Raw genomic sequence first — 15756 nt, 5'->3', positions numbered from 1 at the left:
GATGATGATCAGTGTGATGAAGAAAAACTGTAAATTTCTAGTCAAATCATCCTTTTTGCAATCTTATACTGAGAACGGAAATAAGGGTAGCATAAATAGCTTAAAGTGTGGCAGAGTGTTGCTATTATGTGATTGTATTGTATTGCAATATAAAACAATTAAGTGTTGATGTAAAATCAAAAGTAATTCCTAAATACTTGAAAATGAAATGATTTAATGACAATAACCTGCTATGCTTGCGACTGAATTAGTTACTAAATATCTGTATAAAAAGATAAAACATAACATAATAAAAACATATGATAATAATCCCAATAAACCCAGTTTAAATTCAATTCATGTTTATTTATTTAGCGCTTTTACAATGTAGTTTGTGTCAAAGCCACTTTACATAGAAGTTCTAGTGAAGTCCATATTTCAGAGTTAAAGTTCAGTTTTGTTCAATTCAGTGTGGTTTAAATTTCACCGCTGAATGTTCAAACACTGAAGACCTAATCCAGTGATGCTCATTTTTAAATGTAAAACAAAGTTACCTGAGAGAGAGAGAGAGAGAGAGAGAGAGAGAGAGAGAGAGAGATTGATTTTGATTTTACAAATTATTAAACAATTGCTTTACAGCTCAAATCAAATCATTTATAAAATACAACTCCTCATTAATGATAGAACACAACCCATCATCACAACACCATTCAATTTTAAACACATTAATTGCCTTCATCATTTTATAGTAATTAAAATCAACAATAATTCTTGATTTTACTAGGTTTTTTAAAAAAACTACTGCAATATTTTTACCAGTACTCTATTTTTTCTTGTAATATAAAAAGCTGATTTGGCTTGACCAATTATAAAATTCATCAATTGACATTTATATTTTACATAGAAATTCTAGTGCAGTCCAGATTTCGGAGTTGAAGTTCAGTTTAGTTCAGTTCAGTGTGGTTTAAATTTCACAGCTGAACCAGAGAGTAGGCCAGAGAGTAGGCCTGATAGCAGAAAAAGAGACCAGAGCAAAGTTTACCACCTATTTTGTATCTTTTTTTGACCATGTGACCAAAGCCTACTGAGACATACAAACTGACCAATCAACATGCGACCCTGTCATAAAAAGTCCAAACCGATCTTAACCAGTCCCTGATCTTATCAGTATCTGCCTTCAGAGTCTGTATGGACCTTCTTGATGAAAAAGACATGTTTGCAATATAAACAAACGCATATGATAACTTGCACTCTTACACCATGTTAGTGTTTCGTAACATCAAAGTTTTTCGAGGTGAGTTGTTAACTCGACGCTCATCATTGGCACAAAAATGACAAACACAATTCTTTTAAAATCTTGTACCATTTAAAAATTATGTTTTACTGACATCTTTGCCTCTATTTCCCCAACAGGGCCCTTTGCCACCCTCAGCTGGCTCAACAGCAGACACAACGTTCACATCAGATCCCTCCACTGCCACAGATGACACAGCCAATATGCATTCAGTTCCCGAGCTCAGGCCTGAACCCAGAGAATCACATGGTTTGGTAAGAGACAATAAGAGACATCCCAATGTAATTACAGACCCTCATTTTTACGAGCGATCTGTGTATGAATTATAGCATAAAAGCTCAGAGAAACAGTTCCACGGTGAGTAATTATGCAGCTATGAATGGACAAAGCCAGAGTACAATGTGGGGAGAATGAACCTCAGCTGGAGAAGACGGATGACTTCAGAGGTCAGGAAATTGAATAAATGGGAAAGAAGGGATCACTAGGTCCTCTCATTTGTCCTTATAAAGCTGTTGCTGTATTTTCCTTCATGGGGAGGGCGATGATAAATTATCATCATGGGAACCGTCCTGTTTCAGCGCAGTGCTGTAACAGAGAGAAGCTGTGCCGAGATGGTGGGTCGTGTTTGATAAACGCCCCATCTGGGAAAGAGCGGGCAGCTTGAGAGTTTGCTGGTGCACTCCAGGAACAGCTCCAATGCTTGCAAATTGCCTGGAAATTCATTAGACTCCTTTATTGCTTTGCACTTGAGGTGAGCTCTGTGCACAGCAAGGCATTCGTTCAGAAGTTTACTGGGCTTATATTTGACATATATTAGGATTCGACTGCATTTATGATTACGGCTACAATGTTGGACACTGTCTGTATAGGTGGCTGTGGGTGTGGGCTCTGATACTTGCAGCTTTAATGAGACGTCCTGCCCATGTAAAAACACCCACCTGGAGGACCAAAAAAGACTTTCTTCCAATGACGGCCGTTCATACTAAGACAGTATTATTTTAAAAAGGACCAAATTCTGAATACACTGATTGATGCAAAGATGTAAAGTTTAACAGTTTCACTCGGAACACAATGTGCTAAATTATGTGTTAGGCATTTAACATGGATGGCCATAAAAGAAATGATGCTGAATGTGGTTTAATTTAACCTACTAGGGCTTAGTCGCCACATACATGGACTGCACATTTTAGCTCTTAAGTGGCTATTTAAAATACTTTGAATCTTTTAGATTTTGTTACAGACATACAGTGTCATCCTGCAACTGTTTTGCAGCATATTAAATGTCGCAAACACTGTTTTTAACTGTCTAAAATGGGCGAAAAATTTTGTTTTTACTCTCTGATAGTCAAAACATGAAAAAAAAATTAGATGTTATATATGCATAAAAAACAGGCAGGGAAAAAAAGTCTTTTATGTAAATTTGGACCACGAGTCCACATATATGGACATAATTTTTCTCTAAAAGTACATCACATCAAAAGATGATACTTAGGTTTTTATTCTAATTAGGTTCCAATAAGCCCTAACAGCAAAGAGAAATAAAAACTGCATGTTAAAAAAATGCTGACGCAGTGGCGCAGTAGGTAGTGCTGTCGCCTCACAGCAAGAAGGTCGCTGGTTCGAGCCTCTGCTGGGTCAGTTGGCGTTTCTGTGTGGAGTTTGCATGTGCTTCCTGGGTTTGCGTGGGTTTCCTCCGAGTGCTCTGGTTTCCCACACAGTCCAAAGACATGCGGTACAGGTGAATTGGGTAGGCTAAATTGTCCATTGTGTTTGAGTGTGAATGATTGAGAGTGGTTGTATCCCAGACATAGGGTGTGGCTGGAAGGGCATCCGCTGCGTAAAAACATGCTGGATAGGTTGCTGTTTCATTCCGCTGTGGTTTTCCGCAATTTTTTTTTAACTTGCATGCATATCAGCCTATTGTTGGAGACATCATTTATACATGACCCTTTAAAATGCAAAATAGGGGCTCTTTAAATTAAAAGGATAGTTAACCCTAATAAATATAATTTTTTTTATTGTTTACTCAGCAGTTTTTCAAACCTGTTTGAGTTTAGATCTCCTGTAGAATAAAAAAAAAAAAAAAGATATTTTGAAGAATGTTGGAAACGGGTATCCATAGAGTTCTATATATTTTTTTCCTTCTATGAAATCAGTGGCTACTGGTTTCAAATGTTCAATATATACATTTTGTTTCAAATGTTATATATATATATATATATATATATATATATATATATATATATATATATATATATATATATATATATATATATATATATATATATATATATATATAAATATATATATATATATATATATATATATATATATATATATATATATATATATATATATATATATATATATATATATATATATATATATATATACTATTTTGATTCTAAAATGCGATAAATTTCTAATAATTTTGCCTAGTCAACCCGTGTTGATGTGGGTTTCCCCATCAGTTCAAAGACATGCTATAGAGCACAGGTGTCAAACTCAGTTCCAAAAGGGCCGCAGCTCTGCACAGTTTAGTTCCAACCCTAATTTAACACACCTGATCAAACTAATTGAGTCCTTCAGGCTTGTTTGAAACCTACAGGTAAGTGTGTTGGAGCAGGGTTGGAACTAAACTGTGCAGGACTTCGGCCCTCCAGGAATTGAGTTTGACACCCCTGCTATAGAGGAATTGAATAAACTAAATTGGCTGTAGTGTATGAAGAATGTATGGGTGTTTCCCAGTATTGGGTTGCGGCTGGAAGGGCATCCGCTGTGTAACATATGCCAGAATAGTTTGTGGTTTATTCCTGCATGGGCGACCTTTGAAATAGAGACAAAGCTGAAGAAAAATGAATGAATGAATTTTATTTTGTTACACCAGAATTTGGACCCGTCTCATATTCCAAAGCATACTGCAATGATCATCACTTTATTATGAACACAGTTGGAACAAGTATCCAAAAACCAAGTGAAGCCAAATCCTTTTGGCCCAAAGTATTCTATTATACAGGAAGTGAGATAACGACAACCATTCAGTTATAATCTCACACACTGGCACAAAAACAGCTGTGTTTAACAAAAATAAATCTTTAAGTTTAATGATTGAGGTAAATCTCCATTACGCATCTTTCCCAATGGGAAGATGTATCTGGATTTCGTTTTATTTAAAGTGTAATTGAGGTTGACTTTATATGATGTCTGTTATCAGCTAAACTTTGTCTACTGCACTGAACTACTTGAGTATACTGCCACATTTTTTAAAACACCTCCTTTCATATGCACCAGGTAATGGGCTTTATTTTTTGCAGATATATTCTAAGATATTGAAAGTTTTCCCCCTGAACTCTTGATCATTTCTGTGTGGAGTAATTATAGACGAGGCAGAGGAACTGTGGGAGTTCTGTTCTGCACATGTCAATCAGCACAGCATGGAAATGTTCTTGGAAATGTTTGTCTATCATCCATTTATTCTGGCTTCATAAAGGTTAGACATGCAATTACAATCTCTGCACTATAATTTAGCACAGCCTTCTGAAGCTAAAATAAGTCTTAAAGTAGTTATAAACTTAGGAAAAGTGTCAAGTTTTTGAATATTCAGCTTGGGAAATTCTAACAGTTTCTTTAAAAAAAAAAAATAAATAAATAAATGTGGCTACACTATTTTGTGGTTTAAAGGCCCAAGGAAATTAAATATTAATATCAGTATCGTTCGTTTTTAAGATCTTTATTAGTTAGTGTGCTCCAAAACAAAAATTCGGATTTAGAAGATATTAAACTAATATAAACATGCAAAGCTTGTAGTTTGTCATTTTTGCCAATATGGGGCAAAAAAAAATTTCACGTTACCTCATACTACATTTTTTCATCAAATCATAACCAATCAAATACTCTCTAGTATCTGGCATGGCCTGCCCTCCTTCAAGACGCTTCTCATTTGATGCGCTTGAGCTCAATCGCTCTCACTGGTAGAGCAGTGTCGAAACACTACACTATGCCTCTCTTCGTGTGTTGGTAGAAATTACATCAAAAATGCATATTTCAAAGCATATCACAGGACCTTTAAGTACTGGTTTTTATTCATGCAATTATGCATTATTATTTATTATTATTATTATTACACTTCAGACTTTCTTTATTATCCACAAGTAGACATTTGTCTTTGGCTTCAGCACATAGTTACATTCAACATCACGTTCCATAAAAAAAGCAGGATAATGCAGAGATTCAGTTTATGAGTCAAAATAGCAAGTGAGGTTATTTGATGTATTTGTGTGTGACCTATGGTTGCAGAAGGGCTTAAATAAACTCCTTAACAAATACATCAAATAACCTTATACTTGGTATTTTGACTCACAAACTGAATCTCTGCTTCATCCGTGTCCGTCTCTGTGAATGACTGCTGTTTATTTGACTTATTGCAGCAGTAGAAACAGATTCGCTTGTGGGAACATTGGGTGGGGAGAGCCATCTCATTTGAATTAAAAGGCACAAGCAACAAAAACAACTACAATGCCAACTTCTACAATCTACAACTTACCCCAAAATTCACAGATTCAGCATGGACTAATAAATGATCTGATGCGTATTTTGAACTGAAAGTTTACAGACCCGTTCTGGACAGCCAATTCGAATGTTATCACTCGATTGAATGAGCATTGGACCAGTAGGGCCTTCTGCACCTACTGGTAGGCTTAGAAAGCTGTTATCATTCATCCACATGGTTAACCAGCTATAGATCACATACCACTGCGACCGTAAATTAACAATAATTATTTCTATTAATTATTAAATTTGCCATTAATTGTATTTTATTAACACCCACCCCTACTCCAACCCTAAACCCAACCATCACAGTAATGTAAAAACAGATCTAGAGCTGGAGTCTTCTCTATTAGTATAGCTGATTAACCACACAATTCATTTAATTATTTTTTTATTTCTCATTAATTGTATTTTATTAATGTCTACCCTTACCCCAACCCTAAACCCAACCATCACAGGAATGTAAAAACAGATCTGGATCTGCAGTCTTCTCTATAACTGATTAACCATGTGGATGGATGATAACAGCCTTCTGAGCCTACCAGTATGGGTATCTGTCAGCTGATAACCACTCATAACGCCTATTTCATCGATTGAAAACATTTAAATCGGGTGTTCTTGAGATGCCAAAGACTTGCCTTACATCTTGAGAAGGGGTAAAACTGGAGCTCTTTAATAACACATTATAATATAATTGAATAATAACAGTACATGCAATCAACCATGAAGTTCTAGTAAGTGCATCTTGTTAGTTAATATTATAAAGTATTTGAATGTACTGCACTTTTAAAATGGACAGTTTTTTTTTTTTTTGCAGTAATTCCATTGATTTTGTTTTAATGTGTCATGAAGGCAAAAGCCTTCCCCAATAATATAATGTAATTTATATTAAATTAATTGATGGCAAATGCATAAAAACCTTTTCCACTCATGACCTCAGACTTTTAAACTCCTCAGTAAATTGTGCACATTGCACATGTTAGATGAAAAGACCATCTCTCACCAATCCTCATGGTTTCTTCTGTTTGATTAATTAGGCTATCATGACTTCTTCATGACTTCCAGCACCCACCACCAGTGAAATGGTGAAAACCTCAGAGTCAGGGTCTCACAGAAAAGTCAGGCATGGCAGTCTTCATCTGTGATTGATCTTCTTGAGTTACCTCTATTTCCATGGCAGCCATTACCACTAATCCTCTGTGTTTTAATGACCTTGTGGTCAAACAACATCACTCTGCTTTGATTTGGAGAGCTGGAGGTCTGCTAAAAACTTGCTTTGAATCAAACTAACCTCATCAGGTTATTTCTGGAACAGATTGTCATTTGTAATTGATGGCTCACCGAGGCTGTCATAAATCTGTCCTTTTCTGTGTGCTTGTGTGTCAGTCTCAGCAGGCTTTAGTTGTCCGAATGTGTTTTCTATTTGTCACGCTTCAGCTGTGATGGAGAAATCCCCTGTGTTTATGCAAAAATGGCTTCTAAATTGGTTTTAAAACTTTGATTATGTCTCATGAAATTTCCAAGCATGTGTCCTCTTTGTCTTGCTTATCTATAAAAGTGAAATGAAAGTATACTGCATGACTTGTGTTGTCAAAGTCACTGGTCATTTTGTTTAAGGAATAACAGAGATGATTCTCTGCAGTATTAGCAATCTTCTCCAGCATAGCTCTCAAATGTCATTCTTGTTGACATAATGTGGCATGTCAAAGGTTTGACTTCAGTGATGCCAAACATCATTGGTTCTTTTGTCTCATGGCCCATTTGTGCATTCGAAATTGTACTACAACGATGCTGCTACAACAAATGGGGATTTTAGATTTCTTTAAGAGAAATCTTTTAGATTTAGACTAAGAGTTGGAACATTTTTGGCTTTCTTAAGTTAAACTTTTATTGCATGGAAAGTAGCATGAGAATTCTGCTACATTTTTTTGTGCTTGATAAAGAATGAAAGGAAAAAAACAAAGATGCTATGGTGAGTAAATGATGACAGAATTTTTCTTGAAACTTTGATTGCTTTTAACCTCTTAACTGAAGTCAAAGTACTGTAAACATAGAACCATTTAGCAGTTTGAGCATGTTGGATTTTTAAAATTATGATTTCTCTAACAAGGATGCATTGATCAAAATGGACTTAGACATAAGCAATCATCAATGCTGCTTTTAAGTTTGTATCCATACTGCAAGAAATCTTAAAAAAATGAATAATAATAATCATCATAATCATAATAATAATAATAATAATAATAATAATAATAATAATAATAATAATAATAATAATAATAATAAATGTTTAAAAATATATTTTTAGCTAATTTATTGTTATAATTAATTTATTGTTATTGATGTTATAATTTATTGAGATAGGTCCCAGGTTCAAGTCCCTGAGGAGCCCCCAATTTATGTTACAAATCTTTTTTTTTTTTTTTTTTTTATTCACAAGGGAACGCAACATAGAGGACACATCGTCACCTTAGAATTTATAAGGTTCTATCTGACATTTTTGTCAAAATTGAGTTAGTGGCAAATTCTTATTAAATGACATCTTATTCACTGGGATGTTTTTTTCTAAGTTGTTTACATTTTAAGACTTTTTATTTGAAACTCAAACAAATAAACAAATAACAAATCAACAAATAACAACCCATAATAAAGTAAAACCGGCAGGAAATTTAAATAAAATAAATCAAGCTTAATGGCTGGCAGTGAAGTCTCCTCTCTCCACTCAACGTCGGTCAATATTTATAGCCAATTTGCAATAGCACAACTCGCCACAGGTGCGCAAAGACAAACCAGACTCTAGGAAACAAACAGTGAGGGATGTCATGACACGCACAAAGAAGCAGGCAACAGCTGTAACATTTATTCATTTATTTACAATCATATTATCTATTAATCAATATTATAAGGAAAAAAAATTAAATAGTTTTTGTGCAACTGGAGTAGAAAAGTGGAATAAAGGTTGCTAAAATGTTATTAAAATAAGTAGTTTCATAATAATATTTAAATGTTACTGAATTTATCAACTTGCATTTTATCATATTTTAATTCAGTGTAATTTACAAGTTAAGGTCACACTTTTCATTTATTAATAATAATTCAGAATGTACTAATGTATTAAATCTAAATTCATTCTTAGTTGATTAAATTATTGATGCAGTGACTTAATGCAAAGTTTATTTTAATTAGCTGCTAACAAAGATGAATCAATACTTTAATAAATGTTACCATCTTGCTACCCTATAAAATCTTGTTGGAAAATGCAAAATTTTACTGACTTCAAACCTTTATGGAGTACTGTATATCCTCCTTGACCCTCAAAACAACCTACTAGCCCACATTACTCTGCGGACGTAATTCAAATAGGACTCTACAAGTGGCTGTTGCACATTTTATGTGGGTGCCGTTGATGTTAATGGCTGCCTGAAGGCTCAGTTGGCTGGAGTGTGTGAAGCCTGGGCACAGCTCAGTGTCTGGGAGGTTCTCTCTCTGGGAGGGCACTTGGAGAAAGCCTGCACTGTCTGGGAACTTTAGCAGGGATACACAGAGACTGTGGTGCTCTGTGTATCTCCAGTAATCATGGTGTGCAGTTCCTGGATGAGATGTTGCCTTCTACTAGATCTGCTGCTTCTGCTTGGATTGCATGTGGAGGGCAAATGGAAAACCATGGTAGGAAAACAATAAAAGCTTTTCCTTTAGAATTGTGATAAATTTTATTTTACCATACTAGATGGTCGGATGTTGGATTAGATGTTTACAAATGAAGCTTACACCAAAATATGATTTAACTTTCTATCTGTTCTAAAGAAAAAATAATGTATGAAATTGTATTGTAGATGGGAGCTGACATGTTTGAACTCTTTCTTAAAGGGACAGTTCACGCAAAACTGAAAATGCTGTCATCAGTTACTCACCCTTTAGTTGTTTCAAAACTTTGAGTTTCTTTCTTCTGTTAAAGACAAAAAGACATTTTCAAAGGAAGCTGGAAACCTGTAATACTTTACTTTTATATTCTTCAAAATGTACATATTTAGTGTTCTTCTGAAGAAAGAAACTTATAAAGGTTTATAACCACTTAAGAGTCAAATACACAGTAAAAATACTTGGTCATGACAGCGTATGTTTTTAACTTTGATTTGACTTATTTTAGAAAGTTAATCAAGTTTCAACTTGTTTTCTTTTTCAAATTGAACAAAATTTAAGTTGATCTTGTAAGTCACCTTAATTGGTGTAAGTTGGTTCAACTAATGAAACAGTGTATTGAGAATGTGTTCATTTTTGAGTGAACTGTCCCTCAATACTGACCTTCCAGTGATTATGTCCACTTGCTGAACTGAGAGCATAAATGAGCTGGAAAATGGTGGCTGAATTGAGGTTAAGATCGTAACACACCAGTAAAGTTGGAGGTCAACAACATGTTAAGTGGGTGTTTATTGTTGTGGTCCAGATCAGTCTATTGACCTGAGGTGCTGATGTCAATTGTGGACAACTTAACTGTAGTTTTCTTAGGGGCGTTGCAATATGATGAAATATATAATATTAACTAAATAAAATGCTATCATTTTATATTATGCTCTATTGTTTGTTTTGTGGCATCACAAAATACATTATTTATGGTAATGCATTTTTAAATTATTTGGATGATGAGCCCAATATTACACTACAGGCAGAAACAAGAATAACAGCACATAGAGAAAGCAGCATACACAAGTAATGCTCACAGTTAACATTTTATTTAGCAATATTGTATGTTAGAATAGCAATCAGTTTTTATATTTATATATAAAAATATATTTTATATATTTATTTTAATATATTATATATTAATATATCAATTATAATTTACATTAATATTTATTTTATATTTCCACACACATAAGTGATAAAAACAGCTATATACAGTTGAAGTCAGAATTATTAGCCCCCCTTTGATTTATTATTTTTTTTCTTTCTTAAATATTTCCCAAATTATTTCTAACAGAGCAAGGGAATTTTTACAGTGTGTCCGATAATTTATTTTTTTCAGGAGAAAGCCTTATTTGCTTTATTTGGCTATAATAAAAGCAGTTTTACATTTTTTTAACTATTTAAAGGTCAAAAGTAATAGCCCCTTTAATAATAGATAGTCTACAGAACAAAACATCATTATACAATAACTTGCCTAATTACCCTAACCTGCATAGTTAACCTAGTTAAGCCTTTAAGTTGATAACTTTAAGCTGTATAGAAGTGTCTTGAAAAATATCTAGTCAAATATTATTTACTGTCATCATGGCAAAGATATACGGCAAAAATAAATCAGTTATTAGAAATGAGTTATTAAAACTATTATGTTTACAAATGTGTTGAAAAAAAATCTTTTCTCCGTTAAACAGAAATTGGAGTGAAAAAAATAAACAGGGAGGAAAATAATTCAGGGGGGCTAATAATTCTGACTTCAACTGTGTATGTGTGTGTGTGTGTGTGTATATACGTATATATATATATATGTGTATATACGTATATATATATATATATATATATATATATATATATATATATATATATATATATATATATATATATATATATATATATATATATATACGTATATATATATATATATATATATATATACGTATATATATATATATATATATATATATATATATATATATATATATATATATATATATATATATATATATATATATATATATATACGTATATATATATATATATATATATATATATATATATATATACGTATATATATATATATATATATATATATATATATATATATACGTATATATATATATATATATATATATATATATACGTATATATATATATATATATATATATATATATATATATATATATATATATATATATATATATATATATATATATATATATATCGGGTTGACCGAAAGTGACACAGGCTTCTCCCAAAAGATTGTATCACCTTTTCTTTGAACCAATTAATATTTTATAAATATTATATGCACCCTCAACTCTGAAATTATTTATACCCCTGGTAAATTCTGACTGCCATTTTTTTGTTCAAAGGTAAATAAATGCTGAGAAATATATATTTTTTCCCACAATGATACAGTTAGTAAATTGTCTTATATCATGACATACAGTTGAAGACAAAATTATAAGCCCTCCTGTGAAATTTGTATTCTTTTTTAAAAATCGTAAAAGTCTTGTTTAATGGAGAGAACAAGACGGTTCAACACACATTTAAATGTAATCATTTTAATATCTAATTTAGACTAAGTAATTTCTTTGGATTTTGCCATTGCATAATGACAGTGCTTAATATTTTTTTACTTATTTAGCCAGATACTATTCAGCTTATAGGGCAATTTAAAGACTTGCATAGTCCTAGTATTAACCTATTTAAGTTAGTCCAATTTGGCAATTGGATAACAGTGTTTTGTTCTGTAGACACTCAAAAATATGTATTTCTTAAGAGGGCTAATAATATTGATCTAAAAAAAAAAAATCATAGAAAATATTGTGAACATTTCCTTGGTCTGTTAAAATTCACTTAGGAAATATTTGAAAAAGAATACAAATTTCACAGGAGGGCTAATAGTTTTGTCTTCAACTGCATACCGTTAACAGGATTGTGATAAGAGATGTTTAGCCCTGCTTTTCTTCATTATGGGCTGCCATTCTGATGAAATCTTCCAGCTGATTTTTTTTCTTTTTTTTTCTGTATGGCAGTGTTGGATTTGCCCTGCTAGGTTTCTCAACAAATAACTTGCAAGGATTTCCCTCATACCTGTGTCTTTTGCTCTGATTTATGGTGTCTCTGCACATTATTCACTGTTGGGTCAGCCATGACGAACACTGATAATATCCTGCTCAGGGCCTTGAGTTTCAAGCTCTGACATTGTGCTTCATCATTTTCCAGTCTGTGTGAAACATTGGTTTGTATCTGTTAAGCTCAAGACTGCGTTAGTAGTTATGACCTTTACTGATATTGATGTTTCTGTCACTTTAATGTTTCGATCTTTTTTGTGGATTCATTAATATTGTGATTGACTAGTAACTACTTGCTCAATTTATTGGAATCTAATGTTGTCATATAGTTAGCATATATACCGTAAATAAGTACAAATTAAAATGTTATTCCAATGGTAGATGTGATATAGCTTAAAATATTGGTAAACAACGTTCAACCCCAGGAAGTATCTGAAGACTACAACATTTGGGCTGTAAATCATGCTTGGAAATATTTTTGTTTTATTGCATTTGGAATGCCAAACGTGTGCAAACGATGCTAAAGCTTGCCTCAGAAATGGCTTCACTTTTCTGAGCCATTTTTGTGCATAGTCAAATAACTTGTGCTCATTTCAGTTATATGCTAGTTCCACTCAAGTTCACATACATGTCCAATGTGTATTTCAGGGAGTAGTTTGACAATCAGTTATATGTTTATAGTTTGAGTGATATGGCTTTTATAGCAGTGTGCTTTGTATCGACACTGGTGCCCCACCAGTGACGATATACAACCATGTTGCACTGCCTTAGGGTGTGGTATTTTATTATATAAAAAATAAAATCAAACATGGAGCATCTAAAAAATCTTTTGTATGAAGAACTACTTTTGTCCGCTATTCATTATCATTTGCAGCTGACGTCAAAAAAAGCTCAAACTGTTGCTAATTTATCAATGTCACTTTAGAGCTAGTATTTGAACGATTCTCTAGCGTAATATCTAAAGTGATGACAAAACAGGTGATTTTGCTGACATTTTAAGATTATAAGGCTGAACGGCATGAAATGTCATTAGTCTACAGACATTTCCCAGTATTTCTCTGTTGCAATTGGGATATCACAGTAATTAACCCTAAAAAAGCCAAAGCAAAGGAAACACCAACAGATTGCTATGGTATAAATACAGCACTACAATATACAAAAGAAAGATTGTCTTAATGTCACTTACCTGTTTTATAGTGATTTGATCTGCTGTAGTTTGAAATTACGCTTTCTCCTTTAAAGGCTTATTATGCGGCCTTTGTTGCCATCTTGTGGAGGAGTATCAACCATCTTTGCTCTGCTTAGTATGATAGGCTATGATCTTTAGATGCTCTATTGTTTATTTTCTGGCGTTAGTATTTAATTTAGCAAAATGTGGGGCCTGTAATCAGCTTTTAAAAGTTTTATATTTCATTTAATATTTATTCTATATTTCTAAATTAGTTTTATCTATTGTTAGTAAACACAATTTATTTTATATTTCTATATTAATTTTATATTTTATATTATATTTAATTTCATTCTTAGGTTCTATACCAAGTAATAAAAATGTTAAAAATAGTGGTGTGTGTGTGTGTGTGTGTGTGTGTGTGTGTGTGTGTGTGTGTGTGTGTGTGTGTGTGTGTGTGTGTGTGTGTGTGTGTGTGTGTGTGTGTGTGTGTGTGTGTGTGTGTGTGTGTGTGTGTGTGTGTGTGTGTGTGTGTGTGTGTGTGTATGTATGTGTGTGTGTGTGTATATATATATATATATATATATATATATATATATATATATATATATATATATATATATTATGTATGTATATATGTGTGTGTGTATATATATATTTTTTTTAAATAATGAATGAAATACCATCAGTCTACTGACATTTCCCAGTATTTCTCTGTTGCAATTGGTATATCACAATAATTACCTCTGAAAAAGCCAAAGCAAACACTACCAGATTACTATAGTATTAATACAGCCTACAACATACAAGACAGAGAGATCGACTTAGAATGTCATTTACCTGTTTAATAATAATTTGATCAGCTGTAGTTTGAAATTATGCAGAGTTTCTCTCCTCTAAGGGCTTATTATGCGGTCTCTGTAGCCATCTTGTGGTGGAGCGTCAACCGTCTTTGCTTCTCAGTATGACAAGCTTATGGATGCAAACGAGTGAATCTTTGAAATTGTATATTTTTAAAATTAGCACTATCCTCAAATAAACTGCATAGTTGCAATCTAAACAACTACATTATGTTGTTGAACAGCTGCAATATTTGGCAAACTATGAGTTTATTGATCTGCTGTCACTATATGTGGGCGGAGTATGGTGAGGACGGCCAATCACATGGTTATCAGCCAATCAGATTCGAGAACCAGACAGAACTGTTGTATATATATTAATCCCTGTATAGTCATATAACTTGAATAATTTTTTCGGCATGAACCATTATTAGAAACTATCAACTCTAATCTTTCCTCGATTGTTTGACTGATTTAGATGTCTGATTTAGATGTTTGACTGAATTAAATGTCATTTTCTGCTTCCAAACATGATGAGCTAGACACATCTTCTCCATTCACATCCAAAAACGGAAGTCATCAGATGTAATCTTCAACATGGAATATGCTCCTTTGTTATATTCCGGAGCATCTGCATTAGTGACTGACTTCCTCTCAAACAATCTCACTGGCTGATCTTCTGAACAAAGTGTAATTGTGTCTTGTAGCGTCTGGTTCTGCTCCAGCGTCTCTCGCAGGGGTTGTTCCAGTGTTCGGTACAGTTCCAGCCAAAGATGTAACCTGTAGCACTGAGGAGGGTAAAACAATTATTTGGGGAGCTGTGTCACCCTTGAGAGGATCAAGTGTCCCTCTCATCTTAGGCAGCCGCCTTACAGTGTTAAGTGCCTGACTGCTCTTTCTCTGTAGCTTATTGTTAAAGAAAGAGAGGAGGACAGTGGGATGGAGCCTCTGGGTCTCTGAGCTCGGAATCATGGGTAGGCCGTTTGCCTTTATCGTGATTGATCATCTCTTCAATTGGTGTAATATTCACTTAATTTTCATGGTGCCTATTTTAGTGATCAACTGGCGCTTGATTTCTGGTTTGAAAAAGGGTGCTCAGCCCCACTGTATTAATTGATTATCTGGTTAAAATGCTTTTGTCCATAATTAAATGAAGGCTCAATCACACTAAA

General features: G+C 33.3%; 1 protein-coding gene across 4 annotated transcripts in view; it reads left to right on the top strand.

Annotated features, from left to right (window-relative positions):
• The window catches only part of si:dkey-61l1.4, a 95208-nt gene that overhangs the window by 33267 nt on the left and 46185 nt on the right, over positions 1 to 15756 (top strand). For 3 of the 4 annotated variants that reach the window (XR_012406882.1, XR_012406883.1, XM_021476488.3), the window contains exon 6: positions 1393 to 1527. Coding sequence is in view for 2 of the 4 variants with exons in the window: in XM_021476488.3 (XP_021332163.2) it covers positions 1393 to 1527 (135 nt within the window). In the remaining 2 variants the exon portion in view is untranslated. Of the gene's footprint in view, positions 1 to 1392; positions 1528 to 9286; positions 9488 to 15756 lie in introns of those variants that run through there. The other variant, XM_068221445.2, reaches the window with a different exon arrangement.

This window comes from Danio rerio, chromosome 5, assembly GCF_049306965.1.
Source record: "Danio rerio strain Tuebingen ecotype United States chromosome 5, GRCz12tu, whole genome shotgun sequence".
NCBI lineage: Eukaryota > Metazoa > Chordata > Actinopteri > Cypriniformes > Danionidae > Danio > Danio rerio.
The sequence above is the reverse complement of the archived record's forward strand: the minus strand, read 5'-3'. Positions and strand labels throughout refer to the sequence as shown.